Source organism: Cydia amplana, chromosome 9, assembly GCF_948474715.1.
Source record: "Cydia amplana chromosome 9, ilCydAmpl1.1, whole genome shotgun sequence".
NCBI lineage: Eukaryota > Metazoa > Arthropoda > Insecta > Lepidoptera > Tortricidae > Cydia > Cydia amplana.
The window spans coordinates 14,290,565-14,316,764 of record NC_086077.1 but is presented as its reverse complement, the minus strand read 5'-3'; the positions used below and the strand labels follow the sequence as shown (position 1 = coordinate 14,316,764).

The 26,200-nt window shown below is 37.4% G+C and overlaps 1 protein-coding gene across 4 annotated transcripts in view; it reads right to left on the bottom strand.

The window, feature by feature from the left end:
• Positions 1-2,484: 2,484 nt before the first annotated feature.
• LOC134651187 (caskin-2) overlaps positions 2,485-26,200 on the bottom strand; it is a 435,866-nt gene continuing 412,150 nt past the window's right edge. For all 4 annotated transcript variants that reach the window (XM_063506233.1, XM_063506231.1, XM_063506234.1 and 1 more), the window contains 9 exons: positions 10,407-10,601; positions 9,219-9,415; positions 8,360-8,539; positions 7,642-7,854; positions 5,743-5,850; positions 5,317-5,460; positions 4,224-4,352; positions 3,133-3,711; positions 2,485-2,910 (listed from right to left, as the gene is read on the bottom strand). In XM_063506233.1, the coding sequence (XP_063362303.1) occupies positions 2,593-2,910; positions 3,133-3,711; positions 4,224-4,352; positions 5,317-5,460; positions 5,743-5,850; positions 7,642-7,854; positions 8,360-8,539; positions 9,219-9,415; positions 10,407-10,601 (2,063 nt within the window). In that variant the 3' untranslated portion in view covers positions 2,485-2,592. The remainder of the gene's footprint in view (positions 2,911-3,132; positions 3,712-4,223; positions 4,353-5,316; positions 5,461-5,742; positions 5,851-7,641; positions 7,855-8,359; positions 8,540-9,218; positions 9,416-10,406; positions 10,602-26,200) is intronic.

Below are 26,200 nucleotides of genomic sequence, written 5' to 3'. Positions count from 1 at the left end.
GCTTCCAAGATTTGACCCACACTAACTAACTAACATAGCCTAACAGGGCAAGGTAAATAAAAGCTTGTAATAAAAACGGATTTCACGAAATGAAAAATAACAAAACTAAGCATTTAAACACATTATTTTTGTCAAACCTATGAAAGGAAATTTCTTTATGTAGGTACATAATTGTAATATGATATGTAGAGCCTAAAATTTCAGGGAAAACTGTTGTAAGGAATAAAAAAAGTGTAAATGAAGACACACATTATAGAATATTACAAATATATTTATTCAAATAAGAACTCAACTATAAATAAGAATGTAATAAGCTGCTTCGTTAGAACATGGCGTTCAGTTGCCGTCACTCGTTTAATTTTGATTAGTTCGACTCAGAACATGTTGAAAATAAATTGCGAAAATAAATGACTCCTGTTACAGGCCTAGCACCTTCCAGTTATTGAATAAAATATGGCTTAGCTACTGAAAGTTTGCAAAACAACTCATGACTATATTCCCAAAAAACGAGAAAAAAGTTGCTTAAAAGTGCATCTACACTACAGTCTACACCACAGTTAAGTTTTGTGTAGCAACACACTGTGCAACGCGGGGACATTATGTAACTTACTTAGTCCACAAAAGTTAACTGTGCTGTGGATGTACCTTAACAAAAATTTACCATCAAATATCAAGAAGAATTAAAACGAAAAAATTAAAAGATCGAAATATTACAGATTTAACCATGAAACTTTCAGTAGCGAAACCACATTGTCTAATGACCAGAGACAAGATACTTATAATAATAAAGGTACAGAATGTAGAATCCGTTATCTATACCAACCAAATGTATGCAGGGCATCGACGACTCCTGCATCGCAACATATATTGATGTCTATGATCACATGGAGTTGGTTCAGATAACCAAATATAGTACTTTAGACAATCGAGATTCCTCTCTATCATCAAATATGTTATTAGTTATAGTTTTCCAAGATTTCTTATTATCTGGCCACATTAACAAATAGTGTGACGGCTAAACAAGGGTTACACTTCTATCTTATCATAGGCAGGTATACAAAACTTCTAAATACGAGCTGTTATTAAAGAAGACTGAATTATAAATGTAGAAACACTGATTTCTATTACAGATATTTACAGAGTTAAGCTTAATGCGTTATTCATATTGCGCTACGTTTTAGTATGAAAGTTATTTGTTTTAAACGTACACGATGTTAGTATCACGAGTATCTAATAGGTAAGGCAGTGTTAAACAACTATATCGACAGCAATAGTGATGCGACAGCGGTCACAATAACCGATAAACCGGTGCCATTGTCGCATCACTATTGTTGTGAATACTACCTTCGATTACCTATTTATTTTATTGTATGGCCGCTAGATATCACGTTCTATGTGGACATGGGAAAGTTACAAAGTACAGGAGATCGTATATTTTTTTGGTAGTATTTTAATTTTGTATACAAACGTACGAAACATGTTTAGGAGTTCTTTTAACAATAGAGCTTGATTGCCAAACCGAAAGCTGAGACTGTGTTGCCAAAGCCAAAGGTTTTATAAAATAACTTAGAAGTGTGAAGCGAATGAGCATGTCCATGTATACAGAGGTTGTGTTATACAATTACTATGAGGTCTATCGCTATTTTATACGAATGTCTATGATACATTTTGTCATAATAATAACCCCTAATGTCACTCTATAACTAGTGCTAATATTTTGTATAAATTCTAACTAATGAATCCTACATCATACCCAAGTACTCTACAATTTTATTGTACATGGAAATCTAGCTACTGGATAATATTTGTATCTATTATGTCATAATTTAAGTAAAACAATATTTACAAAAATAGACACTTTCATCTGTTTTTGGATTCGTCTATATCTAATTTTTAATGAAAGGAAACACATATATGTATTTATAAATGTTAAATAAGGAACTATCGTTAATTAATTTAAATACATGATAAAGAACAATATAAACACACAATTTTAAACAAAAATTAGGAGAGGAAACTAATCACTTTTATAAGTTTTATTTACACAAAGATGCTCCGGCGAACATGCCTTAAAGAAAATTAATATGAATAATCTATTTTGATCAATTACTTCGCAGTGTTATAGACTTATAGATCATATTTTGTAGTAATAGCTTACAGTTTGTATAACGATCATATTTTTATAGAAAAGTATTATTTGTATTGCAATACAGGCAGGTGTGAATTATTTGTTTACACAATTAATATAGGTACCTATTGGCAAGATGCGATTTTGTAGTAATATAAATTTTCGTATTTGTTTCAAATGATACATAATTATGATTGCTTATATTATTGCTGATGTGAACTATGTATTTTTTTAGGTCCAGATGATGACATACAATAATAATCCCAATTTATTTCATTGACCACGATAGCAAATATCTTTGGAATTAAATTTAAAACCAATTAGATTTTCATGAAAATTCAATTCATATTTTATAAAAACGTTTAGAATAAAGAAAATCTAGAAACCCACAATTTTTAAATTTATTTTTAGTAAATGCAAAAACAATTTACCGGTTTCTAGACACATCTCTATTCCGCGCTTTTTTACGAGTCTGTGAGACCTTGACGTTTCTCTTCTTCCAGCATGGCGTCTAGTTCGTCCGTGAGGTTGGCCAACATGTTTCCAATATCGTTGAGTACGTCTACGGGCTCTGTGCTTTTTCCCTCGTCTTTTTCCGGGAGGGTGTGTGGGGTGCTCGGCTTGATGTCCGGGTTTCGTGGCGGGAGGTTGGCAAGCCCGATGCCCGTTCGGCCGTAGTCGACCGTGTGCGGCCGGCCGGCGATTTGGCCGCGGTTCTGCTTTATCGTTCCCGCGTTCTCGTTCGCGAATGGAATGCTATCCGATTCTGTACTCGAACTCGACTGTGGAATAAAAGGATACGTTTAAATCAAAAGTTCAATTATAATTATTATAAAGAGGTTCTCGTTGGTGCTTCAGAAAAATCTTTGGACAACGGGACCAAAAGAAGGGTTTGTCACAATGTCAAATTACTTATCAAATCTTATGCTTTGAAATGTTTCATTTATTGTGAAGAACGGTGAGGTCGTGAGCGATTTTGAAGAGTGGGTAGTTTAAACGTTTACCTTAAAGCTAGCATCGGATCCGGTCCGGATCTTGTCGTCGTCGTACCGGCGCGGCGGGCTGTTGGGCGCGGGCGGCGGCGGCAGCAGCCCCGTGCTGTCCAGCGACACGGACAGCGAGTCCGAGCTCGGGTACGCCGGCAGGCTGAGCGGCAGGCTCTTCTCCGGGTGGATCTCCACCGTCGTCTGCCCGAAGCGGGAGAACGGCGCGTACTGGGAGGACTGGCGTTTGGGCGGGTCGGGGGGAGGCTTGCGGGCCACGTGCGGACTCGCGCCGTACGCCACGCGCTGGAGCCGCGCGGAGTACGCTATCTCGTCGTACGTGTAGTCGGGGGATTTTTCTCTGTACGCCGGTGTGGCCGCGATCTTGGCGACGGGCCGCGGCCGGACTAGTCCCCTTGGGCGCGGTAGGGTTCCACCGCCTTCGTAGCTGTCGTTAGTCGGCGTGATATCTCCGTCGTCGTACGAGCGGCGCCACTGCCCCGCGCCGTAGTAGAAGCCTTCAGGCGAGAATGTCGTGTGCGAGGACCGCTCCGACGGGTCTTCGAGACTTTCTAGAGATTTCCCGCGTGGGTGACGGATCTGGAAGATTTTTTGTTTTCGGTTAGTTAAAATTACGACTTAGTGATGTGACGATTTGCATGTAGGTATCTGGTATATACATGACGACATAAATAGTAAAATATTTAGTTATAAAAATATTACTTTGAATTAGATTTTACTGTTCATTTAGGTATTAATTTCACATGCTATTTTTTCAATATTTTGGTACTCATACTTATGATATGATGTTAATATTGTCAATCAATAATAATTAAATATTTTGTAATTAAAATTCATGCTTTATTTGCTTAATAAATATTAGTTACCGAGCAAGCTATAATTAGATACTATTAGATACATTTTAAATATACTACGTATTATTCATTAATAATTAACAACTCTTAGTTTCACTAGTGTGAATAAAACACAAAACACACAGTAGCACACACCGAAAACGCTGCGTTCTCAATTACAGAAATAAACGGGTGCACGTAAAAGCCGGGTGCTGGTGCATCGAGAACAAACTTGTGCCAAAGGAGGTTGTCTCATACCTGAATGGGGACCAAATCAGTGCCACATAGGGGCGTCGGTAGGGCGTCAAAGGTAAGATCGGGAGGTTTATGGTAACTCCGCTCATGTGTCTGCCAAGGCTGGTAATGCAGCTCCCTCGGATATAAATCCTTTAGCCGATTATGTCCAAGGTGTATGGTGTTTGAAAGAAAAGAAAACAAAACATTCACATGCTGCTTCGGGCTGTGGTATGGAGGATGCAGCGGAATGGTGGGACTGGCTGAATACAACCCCGCGATTTTAAATAAAGCAACATTCGAGTTTTGACGTTCGAAATTTGAATGTTTTACTTTTAATCGCGGAGCCGTTTTGTTTCCAGCCAGTGACGACAAATGGCGATGGACATAGACTTCTAGAAGTCCAAGCGAAATGATAATGACAGTTTGGAACGCATAGGGAAAAATGTAATTTTGTCATAATATATATTTCATTGAAGATCCGAGCCAATTGAGTCCGAATGGACGTATTTTCCCATAATGTCTCCACATCTATTGGCTTAGCAAAGGAAAATTCCAGCTTTTGTGCTAGATATGGTTTACATTGAGCTAAACAGCTAAAGCTTTGTTTCGCTCAAAAAAGAACACATTTAGTAATTTGGTTAAATTGATAAATAACTGAAACTACATAAAAACGCTTTAGGTTAAAATAAGCGTCGTTAGTATTAGATTGTCAGAAAAATTAAGCATTAAAAATATTAATTAGAAAGTTTAAAATTCTGTTAATTTCTTGTAAATTCGGGCCAATCATCAAGATGAGCGATGGATGAAATGAAAATGTCAATGTGAGATAAAACAATTCAAAATTATAAAAGTAAAAAAACAATAATTAAACAGTTGATTTGAAGTGATGCTTTTTAAGTTTTTTTATCTAGTAGGTAAGTAATAGAAAACTCTATGATCTCTATGATCGTTTAGAAAAAAGCTGACGCGGACGTTAGTCTTCTAGTTCTATTTTTGAAATTTAAATAGTTACCACAGAACGTCTGCCATCGTAAAAGTTAAGGAGCTATTAGAGTCTAGTTCTAAAACATCACTACAAACACATTAAAAAAGTAAAGTTGTCTATGGTACTGACCTGTCCGGGCTGTATTCTGGTGAAGTCCAAGGACCCTTGGGTGCTGATGCTTCTTTTTCCCGCTCTAATATCTTTTACTCTTTTGATGGCCAGGAGGATTTTCTTTTGGTGCCCGAGACGAACTATGCCCATGTCTTCAAGATCCTGAAATCATTCAACAATTTCGGTCAAGCATATGTTGCAGGAGGATAATCTACAATACTTATTAGGTGTTGCGGAAGAGCCAGAACAATTTTAATGGTAAATCAAGTCAAGACAAAACAGAGAACATATTTTTACTAATTCTGGCTTGTTGGTTACGAATGAGATATCCTTTTATCGATCAAACCTAGCAAATGTTTGTTAAATAAAGTATGTTTTTAATAAACAACGGTATGTCAAAATAACGGATAGGATCAATATTTTTTAATTTTAAAATGTCCTTACCTCCCAAGCGAGTTGTGTGACGTCATGAACTGTGCGATACCCCTGCGCCACGAGCGCTGGCCCGTACTCCTCTAGTCTTAGCAGCCGCAACCATTCTTCTAAAGAGCCCTGGAATAGAAACACGCTTGGTTGTTACGAGCGTTCAACATTACGAAGAACGACCAAAAGAGGGCGCTGTCAGCTGCAGATCGCTGGCAACACCACACTTTATTTAGATTTAACGGATAGTCCTAAGTTATAGCTTTTTAAAGGTGATTGCACCAAATCCTTAAAACAAGTGAAGCTAACAATAAGTAATAAATTACAGCTTGGCAAAAAAGAGTAGATATTAAGAGCCAACAGGAGTGGTCATTTCTCCATACAAACGTACTCGACTGTTTCCTCCGTGGGTTTTGAAGCTAGAGCAATGATTTTTTCAACACAGATTAATATTATCAATATCTGTGTCGGACCGTTTTGCTTTTTTTGATATTTTTGTTTTTTAAGGCGCTAGAGCCCTTCAAAAATGGCCAAAATGGCCTAATTGACTATGCCGCAATGAGAGACGTGCTATTCAAAACTGATATCAATCAGTCAAAAAATCAAAACGGTCCGACACAGATAATGTCATAATCATTTAGATTTCCAAATTTGGTTACTATTGGTTAAGTTTTGGAGGAGGAAACAGTCGAGTAGGAAACCTCGATTTTTGAGATTTTTACGCAGGATTTTTCGCATTGTCCTTATCGCACTAGTTTTAGGAGCCGCTTCCGTTAGCAAGACGGGTATATTTACCTAAAATATTTAAATCTTAGCTCCTGTTGGCTCTTAAAAAGTGGCAACACTGTAGTGTCGTCCCTTTCAAACCAATACGTATAAGAAAACGGGACGACACTACAGTGTTGCCACTTTTTAATTTCTACTCTTTTTTGTCAAGCTGTACATGTAACATGCCATGCTAAAAAAGTGACTACAAGGCCGGAAGAAAACCGGCGTCTTTAGCTTACGCGGCTAATTTTTATCTTCTTAAGTTGATAATTTATTAGCAGAGATCGGACAGATTGGCGTCATTGCTCGCAATAATGTGGACATGACTCCAAATTTGATTAAATAATTAATCATAGAATTATTTTAATTAATTTTTTACCTGAGATTTAATTTTGTTCCCTAGTCAATAAATAGCACTTAAATATATTTTTGATATAAAAAAAATTAGTACCTTCAGAAAATTTGGAAAACATACTTATTATTTTTTTAAATAAATTTACATTATAAGAAATTTAGTGCTATTTATTGATTAGGAATCAAAATTAAACCTCAGGTAAAAAATTAATTAAATGATTAATTATTTAATCAATTTTGGAGTCATGTCCACATTATTGCGAGCAATGTCGCAAATTTGTCCGATCTCTGTTTATTAGTGGTGTGACTAGTTAAAACCACAAATAAAAATATCTGATTTGTTCTCTAGTTGTGAAGCTAAGTAGTCTATATAAATTAGGGCAAGGACAGATCAAGGCATGGGAGCTAACGGTTCATACGTGTAGACGTGAGATAATGAGATAACAGTCGGGTAATTAGATAAAACGTCGTCGTATAATTATCTCCTTAAAGGGCAGTTTAACGGATTCTTGACAGATAAGTATCGATCCGTAGAAAAGGGGAATGTGGTTGGTATTTTTATCTGCTATTCTATCAGATGGCAGGCATTTCTGGGAAATTGTAAATGGTCGACAATTGCCTAGGTAGGAACCTACTTAAAAATACATATTTACTGCATTCAGTGTCAAACTAATTTTTAATTTCAGCGCCATCTAGTGGCGAGTATGTAATTGCAAAGTATGTATTTTAAAGAGAGAGAGTCGTAGCAAAAAGCAGGGACAATTCTAAGATGATGATGACTTCATGACTCTCACTTACCGGTATATAATCAGGTAAGTTATCCGGCACATTCAGATTAGCGAGCTCTGCCTTTAACCGCTTCCTGTGGTTCGGTTTCTTGATGCCCACCGCCGTGAGGTCCTCAGGGGTCATCCTGGTCACCGTGGGCAGGTCGTAGCCGGCTTCGATGAAGAGACGCGCGTATTCCTCCATCTGGAGGTCTGCTAGCCACGCGTGGATGATGTCGGGGTCCTGAAAGGGGATTGGTAATAAGTATTAGTTTCTGACCATTGGCTTCGTTTATTTACTATGTTCCCAAAATGTTGACCCTAGAGACATACTGAATTTTAGATAAATTCTTCCGGGTAATACTTGGCCTTTATGGCTGCTATGGCTGCTTTATTTCCATTGAGACTTCAGATAGTATGAATTTATAACGGAATCACAGCTTCAAGTGTCTTTCCCCAATATTTTGGTAAAACTAAGAAACATTATTGTGTCTTGGGGGCTATTCATAAATTACGTCATTTCAAATTAGGGGGGGGGGGGTCGTCTGGACATCGGATGATGGTAGCAAGACGGAGGAGGAAACGGGGTCATTCGAAGCATGATTTTTGGATGGTTTTAGAGGGGGGGGGGGGAGGTCGAAAATCGTCAAAAAAAGATGACGTAATTTATGCATAGCCCCTTGGTGTGACTGCATCCGATATCCGATGACGCTGAAAAATGCCTGGATCCAAAGCCAGCTAATACTTACAGGTAGTCCCTGAGCGATCATAGCCCTAACTCGGTCAGCAGTGTCTCCACAGTGGCAAGCCGCGTGGTGGTGGTGTGGCATGCGGCCTGACGCGCGTCCGCTGTCCAGTGAGGCTGAGGAGTGCCTGGATCCGGAGCCGGCTGAACCTGATGAAGAACCTGGGCTGTCGCGGCCGGGGCTCTGGAATGAGACAAAATTCTGTTTGGTGACATGATACATACATACATCACTGGCTCAGTGACCCAAAAAGGATTTTGGCCTCTGACACAAGAAAGCGCCACTCTGCCCTATTTGCGCCACTTCACGCCAGTTGGGTATTCCGAGGGCGGACAGGTCTTTTTGGAATTCGTCAATGCAGCGGTACCTGAGACGCCCAGATGGACGTTTTCCGCCCGGGTGCCCACTTACGCTCTTCTCACAGGACGATCCTCCCCCATCCTCTCCAGGTGACCAAGCCAGCATGATAATACAATATTTGTGAATTCAAGATGATTAAACTGATTAACATTATTATCCTATTATCTGACATTTTACAAATCGACAAGTAACTTTGTCCATACAAATTAAATATAGGTATTAAAACGGATCACTAGCGTCGAGACAAACTCGCGAGTTGATTCTGTGATTAAAATGATTGTGTCGTACACTTGATCGAGTTCCAAGTGAGAATACTGAACAAAAATTGAATCAGAACGAGGGCTGATAAACAACTAGCTCGCAGTTCGTCAGTCCGTGAACATGGCGCTAACAACAGTGCCAAAATATTGAGAATAGAGAACCACTGGAGCCCCAGACAGTACCGAACGAAGGCACTACGCACACGGAGTCACCCATCTTAAGCATTGTTTTAGTAGCTTACCTGCGTCATGTCGATACCCTGGTCGTCGCTGAGCGCGAGCTGGTGGTGGTAGTAAACCGCCGCCTTATGCGTGAGGGGCTGCGACGGCGGGGGAAACGTGAACGTGCCCCCGCCCGCGGGGCTCTTCCCCAGGCTCCCACTGGCGCCCGAGACGCCGGAGACCCCAGATACGGTGCTGCCATAGTCGGAGTGGTCATCTGGAATTAGAAAACCGGGAATTAATTGGTGAATGTTTTAGGTAGCTTAAGAGTTCCGATGAGTTTATGCCACTGAAAAGCAGGTAGACTGACTGCTTTATTACTTTCTGACCATCGGTGATTAAGCTAAGCAACTGGTAAAGAGTAATTCTTATTTTTAAATTAATCGACAGAACGAAGGGAGGCTATTAGTGTAATAAGTATAGGTAAACTTTGATTATTGTGTGATCTGTGGAAAAAATAAGCGAAAACGAAACTAAAATTCAGAGTAAATAGATATAAATATATAGAATGCATGGTCGTATTACATTATTCATCAAAATACAATGGTTTTCGGCATTCCGTAAACCCTTTTACATTTTTTCCAGACCTGTTATTTGACGAGCTCTACTGAGAACACATAAAATTACAACCACGAGGGACACAGCCAAAAAACACGTCCATCACAAAAGGGAAAAGTATGACCATTACTCGTCTGTATTTTAGGACGCCCGCCACAATTAAGGGCTAGACTCAGAATGATTGGAAGCCCGCGGGGCTGACAGTTTTGGCAAAAACGTCCCTCGAGTGCAAAATTTCAAATTAGGACCCCGAAGGCCCGAAAAGCTTTAGAAATTTCGGTCTCATTCCAGGTTTTGCTTTGTGGAAAAGTCTTGTATTATTCTCACGTTCACATTATCACGTTTTATGGGAGTAATCTGTTTGTAATGTTCGCAACTACGGAGTTCTGTAGACAGAGTAAATCATATCTTGCGGGTTTTCGGGAACAACGCTATAGTCAAATAATTTTGGCTTAGCTTAGGTACCATAACCAATATTATCAATATATGTACAATGTTATTGTTACGCCTCTTAAGGTGAATGTTGTAGGTGAAATATTATGTTGCGAAATTATTCCTTACAATTACTGTGCCAAGTAGATGCTGAACGCATTGCCAGGTACGGCGGGCGGCGGGATGCGCTTACATCTACACTCAATCCCATTCCTCACCTCGTGTGTGGGACGGCGTGTCAGGCGGCTGCGGGTAGGGCTGCTCCTCGCACGACGCGTAGCCCTGCGAGCCGAAAGAGGAGCCCGAGTGGCGGTGCTGCGGGCTGAACGCGTCGCCGGGCACGGCGGGCGGCGGGACGCGCTTCGCCGTGGCCGTCTTGCCGGCGGCGGCGCCGCCGCGGGACATTCCGCCCACTAAAACAAAAGAGACATTTTATGAAATAGGTGCAGTAGTGGTTTTGCAGATATTTCGTGGTGTAATATTATAAAGCGTTATTGGTGGTTGAATGCACCGATATAAGTGCGACATGTATAATGGCATTTTAAATAAAGAGTGGAAATATTAAATTAGTTAGGTCTTTGATCGTTGAAAGTTTGGCGATATAATATTAGTTACAGAATATTCCCAGCACGCAATAATTATTGTAGAGTACACTTAAAATATCCTAAAATTCCCGAGAGCGAATATAATAAAGTCTTCAAATATTTATGTCACGCACTCCCAACCAGTTTTGACGTCGGTCGCGTTCCAAAATAAAACAACGTTAATTAAATTACCATTTTATTTTGCGTGACCAGGACACGCGTAACGGGACGATTAGTTAATGTTGGTGTTGCAAGCGCAAATTAGCTATGGCACTATTTTAGTTCAACATAATTTAGCTCGGCAGTCAAACCGTTTTTGTTTTTAGCGTAGAGAATAGAACCGAAAATTTCAACGGGAGTACCTTAGGTACTACAGTGCCAGCCACTTGAATAGCCTCACTCACCAAAATTAATATTTCTCATAGTAATATAAAAAGGAGATATACATTAAACATTAAATATGAAATAAAACAAGAAGCCTTGTAGTAGTAAATAAAATATTTATTGTTATCTAATCAAAGTTTTAAGAAATAACGTCAAACAAATAATTGACCCTTCCACTTGAATAGCCTCACATGCTAAAAGATACTGTTTAGTTATTAAAACTTTTTCGTTTAATATTTCGTATACCTTCCATTAGACCTTATTAATTCTAAAATACGTTTAGGTAGTGATTCATATAAAGAATGTATGTCATTAACGTCCACAGAATCCCAAACAGTGTAAATAGCTTGAATCAGTTCTTCTTTATTACTAAACTGTCTTCCGTTGTAATAAACTTGCCGAGAAAGCCAACCCCAGGCATTTTCCATGATGTTCAGATCAGGGGACAAGGATGGCCAATCTAGAACTTCAATCTGGTTTTCTTCAAACCACTTTGTAACTATGGCTGACGTGTGTATGGGAGCATTATCATGCTGAAAAAACATTTTTTTTTCTACCTATTACTTTACTGATCTTACTTTTTGTTTCTTTTAATAAATTTAAATACTTTTCAGAATTTAGTCTTCCGTCTACCACAATTAAATCAACAGTACCATAGTAAGAAATTGCTCCCCAAACCATCACCGATCCGAGAGTTGAATGATGACGTGATAGTACTTTCGGTTCTTTCCTTAGGTCATGAAAATAATATTTAAATCCATCTGGACCATCTAGATTAAACTTTTTCTCATCACTAAAAATCACATTTCGCCACTCGGTTTTCCAGCACATGTACTTTTTAGCAAAAGACAATCGACCTGCCACATGTTGTTCGCGCAAAGGAGTTTACTCATGTTTTTTTTTCGTTTGAGGTGGGATGATGTTCTAATAATCCGTCGAACTGTAGAGAGAGATGCTCTAGTATTTATTTCACTAGCTATTTGCCTGGCGGTCTTGGTGGAATTTGGAGCAGTGCGTAAAATAAGTCGACGTTCACGATCCGTAGTGGCAAATTTTGTGCGTCCTTTATACAGGTGGCCGCAATTTTCCTTATTTTTAACATAATTATTAATAACTTTAGGGCTGCTACCTATTTTTTTAGCTATCTCACGATGGGATAATTTTAGAGTTAAATAAAAATTAACCTTTTCAATTTCTAAACTTGTAAGTTTTTACCACGTCCCATAGTCACAAAAACACTGTGTTTATCGCGTTACTGCAGGTACTTAATATAATGCCATCTGTATTATCTAATCATAATAAAATAAATTTGAAAGCGAAACTTAAATGCACGGTTTGGACGATTATGTTACACTGAGGCTATTCATGTGGACGTCCCGTATTAGCTCTTGCGTCCACAACGTTTCGCGCGCAGACAAGTTCGTACTTGTTAATGTGTCGTTCGATAAACGTCAGGGCGTACAATTCAAATTTAAGATATATTGATAAAAATAATCACGTATAATTATAATACTCACAATATATAGGTGAGGCTATTTAAGTGGTTGGCACTGTATATCAGTACCATAATCCAAACCCGAAAATGGAAAAAGTTGTATTGCTGCATTAACACGGTTGGTTATCAAAATGTAACTATGTCGCTCATAAAACTAAAATGTCCATATTACAACCTATAGGCCTGTTTACACATTAATTAGTGTTTAGTGCGAGTACACATGCAACTAAACGCAAGTAAAAGATGTGTATGAACTCGCACTAAGCACTAATCTATGTGCAAACAGGCCCTTCGTTCTAAGTAGTTAAAATTCCTTTTAATCTATATATATAAATGCAAGTGTCCTGACTGACTGACTGACTGACTGACTGATTCATCAACGCAGAGCCGAAACTACAAAAGCTAGAAAGTTGAAATTTGCACACTAGGTTGCATTTATAAAGTGTACAAGAGATAAGAAGCGATTTTGAAAAATTCAACCCCTAAGGGGGTTAAAAAGGGGATGAAAGGTTGTATGGGGTACAAGTTTTATTTTAAGCTAGGAATTTGAAACTTTGTAAAAATGTATTATATTAAAAAACAAGAAAACTAATTTCAGCGTTTTTGAAAATTCATCCCCCAAGGTGGTGAAAAAGGGGTTGAAAGTTTGTATGGAGATCAAATATTTTTGTGAGTGTGGGACTTGAAACTTTGTATATGGGGATATTATTATAAGACAAGAAAAGTAATTTCAGCGTTTTTGAAAATTCATCCCCTAACAGGGTTAAAAAGGGGTTGAAAGATTGAATCCATTACAAATGCTTTGAAACTTCTTAGAAAGGCATAATAGCCGATTACAAAATAAAGTAATTGCGACGTTTTTGGAAATTCAACCCCTAAGGGGGTTAAAAAGGGGATGAAAGTTCGTCTTGGGGTGCAAATTTCATTTTAAGCTAGGAACTTGAAACTTTGCAAATAGATATTAAATTTAAATACAAGAAAACTAATTTCAGCGTTTTTGAAAATTCATCCCCTAAGGTGGTGAAAAAAGGATTGAAAGTTTGTATGGATATCAAACATTTTTTCGAGCGCGGGACTTGAATCTTTGTATTTGGGGATATTATTAGAAGACAATACAAGTAATTTCAGCGTTTTGTAAAATTCATCCCCTAACAGGGTTAAAAAGGGGTTGAAAGTTTGAATCCATAACAAATGCTTTGAAACTTCTTAGAAAGGCATAATAGCCGATTACAAAATAAAGTAATTGCAACGTTTTTGGAAATTCAACCCCTAAGGGATTTAAAAAGGGCATAAAAGTTCGTCTTGGGGTGCAAATTTTATTTTAAGGTAGGAACTTGAAAATTTGCAAAAAGATATTAAATTTAAACACAAATTCATCCCCTAAGGTGACGAGAAAGGGGTTGAAATTTTGTACGGATATCAAAAATTTTTTTGAGCGCGGGACTTGAATCTTTGTATTTGGGGATATTATTAGAAGACAATACAAGTAATTTCAGCGTTTTGTAAAATTCATCCCCTAACAGGTTTAAAAAGGGGTTGAAAGTTTGTACAGGGTACAAATTTTATTTTAAGCTAGGAACTTGAAACTTCATAAAAAGGTATTAATTTTAAAACGGAAAAAAAATAATTTCAGCGTTTTTGAAAATTTATATCTCAAGGTGGTGAAAAAGGGGTTGAAAGTTTGTATGGAGTTCAAACATTTTTGTGAGAACGGGCTTGAATCTTTGTACAGAGGCATATTATTAGAATACAAGAAAAGTAATTTCAGCGTTTTTTAAAATTCATCCCCTAAAATGGTTTAAAACGGGTTGAAAGTTTATATAGGGTTAAAATTTTATTTACTTCAAACTTCGTAAATAGGTAGTTAGGTAAATAGAGGACATGAAAATCTTCTAAGGGGTTTGAGACGGATTATGTCGAGAACAATTTTATTTAGTTAGGGGCTAGAAACTTCGTAGGTTGTGAAAGACAATTCTCATGCGTTGTATAATATTAATAATTAACAAATGATTAACCGTCCTACTGCAATATTTTGCTGCATAATGTTCTAAGCTAATGTAGAATATATAACCACCAATATACAAATCCACGCGTACGAAGTCGCGGGCAACAGCTAGTATATCATATGTTTAATAGGTTTTTACATCACTACATATGACAAATTGATTTCGCCCAGGTTAAGAAATGCTACAGCACACAACATACAACATGTGTTGTATTGTGTCTGTTATTTAGTATATTATTTATTTAAACTTTATTGCAAATAATACAAATAAAATCTACCAATGGCGGACTTAATGCCTAAAGGCATTCTCTACCAGTCAACCATAGGCCTAAACAGAGATCTAATAAAAATGGTGCAAGAAGAAAAGTAAAAGAATTTAATTTGGAACTATTATCGTGTCGTAGTATCTTATGTCGTAAGTTGTTACCAGTGATCGTTAATTTTCCAGCAATTTTGGTGCAGCATAGTAAAAATAAAGGATTTTCTACAATTTTTTTCTAGGGAGAGGATTGGTTAAGGTTAATATTACTGTTATTAACCCTAATTATCTATTCCATCTAGAGTAGGGCATACAGATGCTTTTAACCAACAATGCTGCACCAAAATTGCTGGAAAATTAACGATCACTGGTTGTTACCGATATATTTTATTCCAAAGCCCAACCCGTTATGAAAATTACACGCTATTAAGCTTAATAAATTTCATCCCACTGATAGCGTACCTCGTTATCGTTATCTTACTCTGGAACACCATCTTGGGCGTTCCCGATAATCCCCGTGTTCCCCCCGCTTACCAAAACAACCGCTAAACTAACCAGCGGCGATATCATGGTCGCATATTTATCACTTGTCATGTCATGCTTCACTTTCGCACTTTGTTAGAACGTGACAGGCATGATGACAGATGATAAAAAACCTACCATTAGGATGGTGGATGGGCTAAGGCCCTACTGTATAACTGTCACCTTAAGATCCCTACTAATATTATAACCTCCTAAGACCCAGCTATACAAACGAAACATCCAAAATTTGCAACTGAAATTTGAACCTAAATAGTAGGGAATACAGTTGATTTTGCGTTGTTTGGAAATTGAACGAAACAAAGCAAAAGCGACTCTGTTCTAATTGAACATGGTTTATATTACATCGAACTGAATAGGTACTATAGGTAGGACCTTGGACCTTAGGAGCATAAATGTAAATGGAACTCCGTCTGATTGTCTGTTACCATTTCACGTTTGAACCGCTGAACTGATTTAGATGAATTTTAGTATGGAGATAGTTTGTGCCCCTTCGGGGCAACACAGGATAGTTTTTATCAACCATCATCATTATCAGGAGAAAGATGCAGGCAAAAACTAGTGCTTATAATAATGTGGTTTTAAGAATCACAATAAGACTTGTTTCCTTGAGCGTATGACTTTTTTATACATCAAGAATATGCCCTGCCCTGCCCAGGGTGCGTGCACTAATGAACCAAAATCGCATCAATCATGTTCGAGCCACCCGATCGGCCGACCAATCGCCCAACTAATTGCGTGTGCTCAATCGATAACGCTAATGATCCGCCAAAATCGCTACGCCGCCGCTTTAAAAGCCGAGAACTAGGTGCTTTTCTCAGGGAACAATGCGTAAACAATAGGTTCTTTATACTGTAAACAGTGTAAACAACCGATTCTACCGTGAAATTGGAAAATGATTAGGTTATTTTTCAGGGCTGTTTACAAAGTAAAGATGGACTAAGAATGAAGTAAACGTATGGATGTCTAATGTATAAGTTCCAATTTTTTTCTTTTTTAAGCAATAATAGATACCTAGATTTAATACCTAATAATACGTACATGTTTAGGACTCATGCAAGCGTGACATGAAGGACTTTGGAATTGAGCCAAAAAAACTGGGAACTCCTGGCATTGGACAGACTGGAATGGCGTCACTTACTACGCAAAGGTAGAACAAATCACGACGATCAGTGGTTTGAAAAACTTAAGGAGCGTCGTCTAAAGAGACAACAACCGGCACCTCCAGCTAACGCCAAATTTACTTGTGACCGTTGTGGGAAGCAGTGCAGGGTCCGCACCGGTTTGTTCAGTCACAAGAAAAGATGCGACTCTCGGAATACACAGCAGCTGTAATAAACATCTGAAAAGGATGTAAAGGCCAATGATGATGATGAATAGGTACATGTAGTAATTGAAACAACTGTATCTAAATAAAAAATATAATCTATTTTTCGTGACACTTTATTTTCACTATGTTCTTTTTATGTAATTATGTCTATTGTCTGTGTGTTTCTGTTTACTCATGTTTACTAATAAAAACTATTCTATTCTATTATATTGCACAAGATAAATATAATTCATTATCTAGCTAGAGCTAGATCAAACCCCCAAGTAGATAAAATAAGGGTTGAAGTGTAAAAGTGCGATTAATGAGTTCTTACGCGAACGAAGCCTGAGCAAAAGCTAGTGTACCGTAGTGTGTGTGTGTGTGTGTGTGTGTGTAGTGTATGTACCGTTACGTTTTATAGTAAATATTATTTTACGAGTGCCGGCTTTCTTTGCCGACGAGTTTATGCGAGCAATTACACGCACGCAATCATCAATATTTAAGAGCTTGATTTAATAATAAAAATAAAGTTATACACGGACATGCAACAACAATGGCGGGTTGTATACGGCTCTTAATTCGCACAGCCGTGTTTAGTTTATTGATAAATAAAGATATAAAACATATACGACTTTATTGTTTAATCTGTATTATATTCGGTAATTCTTTTACAAATAGAGATATGCTACAGTTCGCATCCTAAAGTAGGTAAGTATATCTGTCACAGCCTAATAACATTGTTCTACATACAGGGACTTATACATATCTTTTTGTTAAGCTAGAATAATAGAATAGAATAGTAGATACTTTTGAGGTGTAGTCTGATCCGTTACTTTAGATGCTGACATTGCTGACAATAACCTACCGTTTGTTACTTACGAACTAGTCAAACAACAGATATTCAAAATAAATATGTTTCGTTATGGAACATTTTAGCTAAAAATAAGAACGACAAAATCAATACATCCTTTTACGACAGAGCTGACACACAAGCCAAATTAGATCAAACTACTCAATTAACTTACCTCCTTCTGTGACCCCGTAAAACTTGTAAGATCAATTTACGAACCCAAGACATAAAGGCAACATCGTAACTACTTAAACCGGGAACTGCCCAACTACCCACATAAAGCTAAGTATAGGCATCGTATATTCATAAAGTTTAACCAACCAAAGAACCGGTATAAGTCTGAACTGGCTTGGTTAAAGGCTTTTATGAATTCTAGAGATCAAGTTAAACTGTCTGTAAATAGAAAAAATAGGCCGTTGAGTTCGTACTATTCCTTTTGCTTGACGAACGCAGGAGAGTCGAACTCACAGAAAACTAGTTCAAATCAGAACTGGTGATCTACCAAACTATGCATACCTATAGGAAAGCTCGCTTATACTGGAACGCCTGTGCGTTTGATTTTATAAGCAAATGGAATCAAATCCCAGGTGTCACCCAGGGTTCACACTTCGGGCTCATAATCTTTTAAGCACGGCCTACTTTCTTTTATCACCTGCTTTCAAGGATATTACTCGGATTATGATGGCGTTTGATAGATGCTTTTGACACGGGCATTATGAGTTTTACGAGGGTAAATTAGTGGTGGAATTAAAGGTCTTAGTCCAGTTCGATAAGGCGTCGAATTATCTTTTTTTTAGTATTTTGTTTGGGTATCATCATAGTTAATATATGGAGATGAATAGTTGGGATTCTTAAAGGTTTTAATGGAAAGACGTCCTATCTTTGTCTCTTACACAGCTTCCTAATCTAATCGTAAGATGACTGCATTCACATTCTGTGTACATCGGATTCCTTTGAAGTCTAAGCAATTTTGGCAATTATTATAAAATTAGCAATGTGTAGTAGGTACTCGAACGAAGTAGAATCGAATGACATCTTTCAAAAAAGTCATGCATGTTACTGATTGCGATTTAAGCCTAGCTTTGATTGTTTATTATTCCTTTTGAATCCAAATAGTTCCTTATCTATTTACTTATTTAAAGTACTGTTGCTTGTAATCAACATTACCTCCATCATTTCCTATCTCATAGAATGATTTGCCTGACGACTAACTTACGTCATTTCCTGATTTTGGTTAACACCTAGTTCAGTTGGAACATGTTTGTTGGCACAGGTGTTTAGCACACTTCGTTTTACGCTAAACGGTTTTAGCCACTTTTAGCACATTCACAAAAGGTTTGGTGGCCTTCAGAAATTACCTAGTGTAATAAGGGTGCATCCACACCGCAGTTCTTTTGTGGAGCCACTGGAACAACACTGTGCAACAGTAAGTAACTACATAGTTAAGTTGGATGCACCTTAAAATACAGGCGAGTTAATTACTAGAGAAGACAGAATTTCTCATACCGGATTCAGAAATCATTTTAATTGAATATTTTATGTATAAAGCTACTATAAAATATTTCATTAAGACAACACGAAGGTTACCTATAATTATTGGTCGATTGCGTATCTTATCTACATAGCGTTACGATCGTTGTTAACAAGCCTTTATGTTAACATTGTAAATCACTCGTAGTTAAATCAAGGAAGTCATTTGCAATTAAAAAGATAAATATCGTCAATATTATATACTTATACATGTATTATGTATAAAACCAACTCACCGCAAACCAGCAAACATAAATACTAACTGCTGGTACCCATGTCCATTAGATCAGAGATCGTTCATGATCTTGACACCAGTCGCTGCATTTAATATAATAACACCAATAACCCTCCGCTAAACGGTAGCGTGTCTGCTTCGCGATAAATATGTGCCTATCTGCTAATTAAAGACAATTAGAGCGCCATTACGGATACTATTACAAACTTGTCTCGCTATCAACGAGTTCAAAACTCATTCCGAATTGCACTCTAAACTCAAAACGCTATGATTTAAATTGTAACGTTTTCGCGTAATAGAAAATCATGTTAGAACGGATAAACGCCATCTAGAGGCGGTGAGTTGAATCAATTAAGCGATCGGGATATATAGCGTGGGCTCGCAAGTCAAATTCCGACGCCATTATAAAATTATGCGGCGCCGTTGATAAACAAATGCATGTTTATTTTAAGATCGTGTATTCAAATTGTGAGGGATTATTATGTTTATGCCACGATCATGTTGTTTAATAATACGTGAGCGGAATATCAAAGGTTGTTACTGTTATGTATTGTTTATTGACGTAATAATGGTTTCAGTAAAGGGTTTGTTGAGCCGCAGCCACCCAAGCGGTCGTATTAACATTATTTACTATGAATTATTAGCGTTGCGAAGGCAATAATGTGAAATAATGAACACAGCTGGATGCTGATAGACCGTATTGTCTTGTAATATTGAGCTGCTTTAGGAATGTTGTTATTAAAACCATGTATCCTCCTATTAGGAATATTGTACTGAATAGATGGTACCTGTCCGCCGTGTTATATTTATATGATCGAACTATTGAACCTTACGTTCGATATATTTATACGTGTTGTGTACTTCATATAACGAGTGTTTATATAGGTAACTTATCACACTAAACAAACTATTATGGGCAAAATAAACGAATGCTCTTTAAATTAAATCGTCTTGTATTGGCAAGGTGCGAAGTCGGTGGAGGGGGAAGTGGCGCTGATCGTCACAAACACAGGTAATCTTATGGAATGTCCGCCATTAGTACTAGCGGCAGCCGCTTGAACTAATTTTACTCCATAAGATTTAACGTAGAAAGTCCGCCAAAATGAGGGCAGCACCAGTCGTGCACCTAGCGAATAGTAAATATGTGTCACCAACTGTGCATAAAGTAATGTTGACCCCGATTCATATTCATACCCGCTTTTTTACGTATCCGCTTTGTTACAACGTTCATTCTCAGTTGCGCTGCGCACTGCGCTAGTCTTTTCGCAATAAAAAAAGAATATCCCAGTTTACGCAAAGAAATGTTTGCCCGAAACACAATAGCTAAAGGGGCAATTAGCGGCCTAGCCTGTGCAAACAATTATCCATTATACAGGATTCTTTGTTTAACGAAAAAATATGTTGACGAAACGCGGCTTGCGCGAAATGGAACGTCGGCTGAAATTGAGAGAAAAGAACATTATTGTTTATGGTAGGTATTTTGTTTTAGGTTATTTTGACAAGCTAGCATAAAGTACTTGTTTTCTGTCTATTTCAAATTGAATAGAATTTTCTATTGGGATTTTACGATTTGTTTTGATTACAGGCAAATATTTATTAAATTATTTAAATGTCACTAAAATATCAATAAACTGGTACATAGTTCTTCTTTATAAGTGATTTTATTTAAAAGCTACCGTAATAATTCGTCATAATTATCAAATGTATCATTTGGATTAAGAATCATAATACAATTCATTCGCGTTTTAATTAATGGCTCTCTTGCACTATAAAACTAATTTACTTTAATTGGCTAACAACACATACCGCCTTACAAAATGTTATTTTCCAAACAATTTTCAACTTTAAGTTTTCCTCTTTTAAGATCCAAATTAGAATATGTTGTGAGGTTACATTTCTGTTTGGGTTTGAAATAATGATATTAATTGCGATGGCAGTCTTAAGTCTGACAGTTACAGTCATAAACGTGTTTACTTAGCAACAAATGTCCATAGTTTATTAGGTTTGCTTTAAAATTGGACTTCAACCTGGATTGGTATTATAAAGTAAATAAACGTAAGGGGATAAGCATTGTTAAGAAGTTAAACGAAAAGAAGGCAAATACACGTAACATGTACTCGGAACCCTTTATTTTTCGAGTAAAAGTTTCCAAACGATATACAATATATAATAGTTGGGGGTAAAGTTAAATAGATAAGTCAAAATTAACGTTTCCCCAAAGCTGTATGAGCGCACCTGCTCAAATTTGTAGTAGGTTACGGCACTTATAAGATACGAATGCAGTAGGGGTAAGATGGTCGGCTTTTTATCATCTGTCATCATGCCTGTCACGTTCTTACAAGTATGTAAGTGCGAAAGTGACGCATGACATGACAAGTGATAAAAACGCGACCATGATACTGCCGCAGGTTATTATAAAAATAGTTATATAGATGGTTACTTCGATAATTATCATTATAATGTTTTTTAATACTTAAACAAGATCATCACAACAGTAGCGTCTCTAAAACATCATGCAACCATTGTCTATGGTGCCATACGTTCCGTAAGTGAAAGCAAAGGGCCCATGACAATTAGCCGGTCATTGGGGGCAGCTAATCGCCCAGAGCTATATCTTGCGCAACTGTGTTGAGTAAAGAGTCCAGGTGGCGTATTCTGATTGTAGTAACCGGGTAGAAATTAGATCTTGTATTTGACATGGATATATTATGATCTGTCAATGATTAAAGTGACATTTCTAAAGAAATTATGTCTTCTAAAGAAAATAAATGTCACTTTTAACACTGTCAGATTAAATTCTGACAGTGTTAAAAGTGACAGCATCCATATGAAATCCAGATCAAATTCTAACCCGTTCGTACAATCAGAATACGCCTCCAGTGATGCGCGCTTTAAGTAAGTGTATGATAAGAGGCCATTAGAGAAATGGATTTTGTTTCTTTCATGTCATAATTAACGTCATCTTTTGTTCTAAATTTGAGTTCAAATTATAAATAAAATGGCGCGCCGCGCGAGATTTGCCACGGAAAATAAGGCCACCGCGCGGGTTTTAAAGTTGTACCTCAATATGACTCAAAACATCCTTCTGTTTAAAATGTTATACATACATGCATAATCTCGTTTCCGAGTGATTATTTACATGGCATTAGCTTTGATAAAAACGTAACAATTCAAAATAAAACCTGAAATTTTGCGTTAGCCCTCTGGAAACATTCGTACGTTTTCTGTATTTCTAACTGCATTTACTTATAATGATCTTTTTCATTTGACAAGCTTAATTAAATCGTCTCTTCATGGGTCTCTGGGTTTAATTACAGCAATTTATACATTTCATGTGGGTATCCCTCGTGGGCAACTCGTTAAACTTGGCTTCGAGGGGCCGAGGGGGGCCGAAGGGGCCGAGGGGGACCCTTGATAAAACCAGATAAAATGCAGGGAATTGCAGGAGATTTGGAAGGGTTTCTGTTGATGCTTTCCGAGACGAATAGGTACGTATTATTTTGGTTTGTTGTAGGGAAAAAATCAATAGTGTTAGAGTCGGTTTTACAATTTGTAACAAATTTAAATCTAATAACAAAGCAATCGTAAATATATCTGAACAAATAATCAAAAAGATTAAATGTATATATGTTTTATATGTATTATGTAAATTGATTCAAAAACATTTTGAAAAAAAAAAGACATATTAAAAGTAACAAAACATTAGTGTTTCATTACAAAATAAAAAGTTGAATTCATACATTGTAAAAAATATATAAGCAAGGCAAATGGTAAAACAAAACACAACACATATTAAAAGTAACAAAATAATAAAAGTGTTCGGGTTTCTTACAGAAGCAGACCGTCTCGTTGGACGACCCACTCGTTGCTACCACCCATCGATCTATCCCATCGCAGCATCAGTACTCAAACATTATGTCTAAACACTGGTAAGACGGGAATAAACTTTTTGTATTTATTCGAAACCGAGTTTCGAACGCGCGGACACCGTGGAGTGCGCTCGTAGAGTTGGCAGCCGAAGCCACTGAACCAACGAGTAGCGTACAGTGGTGAACGAAAATCTGTATCATATCGCGAGCGCGAACGCAGCGCCGTCTATAACACTATTTCTGTATTATGTACTACCAGTTTCAATGTTTGTTTTAAAGTATAAACACTCGAAAAGGTAGAGTTACATAATTAAGTCATGTTCACACGACATCACCACTTGATTTCCTGTCACACGCATTTTGCTAATTTGCTTACGTGCACGCGATGTCAATTACAAATTAAAATCTGTCCACCACTAAACAAACTTGAATTCGACACTGAACACCCTCCTTCCTTGAAAGTTTCTTACGCACAAACCGAACATAACTTTCACAAGCTCGTATCATGTTTTAATCGCCGAACGAAATACAAACCTTACCAACATGTTACAAGGTTGTTTATAGATTGGCGGTATTGAGTGTTATACGGACTTGAGGAATCGATAGTAATGTCGCAGGCCCCTATCTGATCGCGCGATAAACGTGAGACCCAAGGAAGTGAAACAAATTTAATTTTCGAATGGACATTCGCGTCCGTTGGAGTTGACGGCAACTTTCCCCTGCTCCTTACTTGTAAGGGGTTCGACCCGTTCCGAGGCTAAAAGCGTAAGGTAAACGGTTTGTGAATTTTTGATGACTTTCTAATAGAATATTGTGACGGGCTCGGAGCATTGCAAGATTTGCAAGCTTGGGGAAAATAAGAGATTTTACTTTAATTAAGGAGGATATAATCTCCTGCAACTCATATATAAAAACAAGGCAAGCAAATATGTATGACTGCCACAATGCCACCAACTCCCTTTTAGAGCAATTCGTATCTCCTCTCCTCATATTTTATGTTAATTAGAAATACTATAGGTACTTTCGGCATTGTGCATAAGTTTAGTTCTTTTAATAGACTATACGAGAAGAGTAATTAATTTAATTCCATACCGAATGCCACCACTTTATACACTATTTAGTATTTACACATTTGTAGGGTAGGATTACTCATAATATGCATTACGTGGAATGCGTGTCTCACAATGCAAAGATCAAATAATGTCAGTCTAGTCGAAAGCGATGTAACATTACTACATACTCGTATAATCTTTCATTAGTAAAGGACAGCAACTTTACCTCCCCTACCCAATTCCACGTCTTTATTACAACGCATCAAGGCATATAATTCAATAGCACTAAAGGCAGTTATCGGTTCTGTAACAAGTTTATTTTCGAAGAAGCGAAGACCCTCGTTTCATCTCTAATTGCTTCTGCGAAATGAAATAAGAGAAAGCCGATTCTGTCCTAGCAATCTGATAAGGTTTTCATTTTGTTTCGATACGAACTTGACCGTGCCAATCAGATTGGTCCTCACGAAATGCAATCAGGGGTTGTTTTACACCAATCCTAATGTAACACCTTCGCTATAGGTTATGCATTGTATATCAACATTAATACTTACTCTATGCTCTATGCCCTGGGTTGCTCTCTTCAAAATAGGACGTCCTCCCTGGATGCGTAGCCATGATGCCAGTCGGTCGTTTACGCTCCGTAGCGAACGATTGGTATCTTGGCTAAGCACCCGCTGCTGTATCAGCAATAAATGTTTTTATAAAAAAATCTTAATCAATTAATCCGAGTTTATTTACAGATATTACAGCTACGGGTCATCGTACGAAGCATAATTTCTATCGCACCTATTTTGCGCGTGAGATGCTTGATGAGTTGATGACACGACACAAGGTCGTATCAAAACGAAATGAAAACCATATCAAATAATTACAGAAGTGGCCTCAAATAAATATTATTATATTTGGGATTCTCTTGCGGCCGTTTTAATATCAATTTATGAACGACTCTAAAGTATGTTGGAACGTGCACTCGATGATGGGTTGGATTTGATTTAATATTTTTATTGAAGGCATATTAAACATTCTGCATACAGCAACGACCAATAATTACTTTGTGTTATATTTAAGAGCTTTTTTTAAGAATCCCGATATATTTTTCATAAATTATTACCTTGTAGCATCCTAGCCTAGCATCGTAGTTTGGTTGATATGACCGTGGGTACTGATGTGCCTAAGGAAACTTTCCAAAATTGCGAAATGTTTCGGAAATTTAACCTAGGAAAGATTTGGAAAATTTCTTACATATTTTTATGAGAATTGAAACTTTCCAATTTGAAATTTAATTTTCCCATATTTCCTAGTGAAAATTTCATGAAATTTCCGAGAATTTATAGAATTTTATGGAAACTTTCCGCAACTTGCACATCTGTAACCGTGGGACGTACATTTTTTATGATAATTCAGATCAGTCAGATCAGAGTCAGATCTCTGTCATCGCCAAATGCCTAAGAGCTTGGTTTTTTTTTGCCGACAAGGACATTATTTTCATTCCGTCAATGCCGGTTTTTCGCCTTTTTAACAGCCGGTATCGATTTTGGAACCAGGGGCCCGTTTCTCAAAAGCTTGTAACTTGTAATACAAGTGGAAGTCCCTTCCTAACAAAAGCTGTCAAAAAATGACATCCGCTTGTATTACAAGTCACAAGTTTTTAGGAAACGGGCCCCAGGTCTCGATTATCTAGAACTTCTAACAAATCTGCCGTAAAATTTTCGTTAAAAACGAAAAAACATCGACCAAACGCTGGTTGTTTTCATAAAAAGCACCATAACTAATGAGCGGGAAAATTATGAAAGTTACGTTTATTTTTTTAAGGCTCGGCTGGCTGCAAATGACGTGATAATGTCAGCCAGTATTTGGGTCACTTTTGACAATAATCCTCACATGTAAACATTTTTAACGA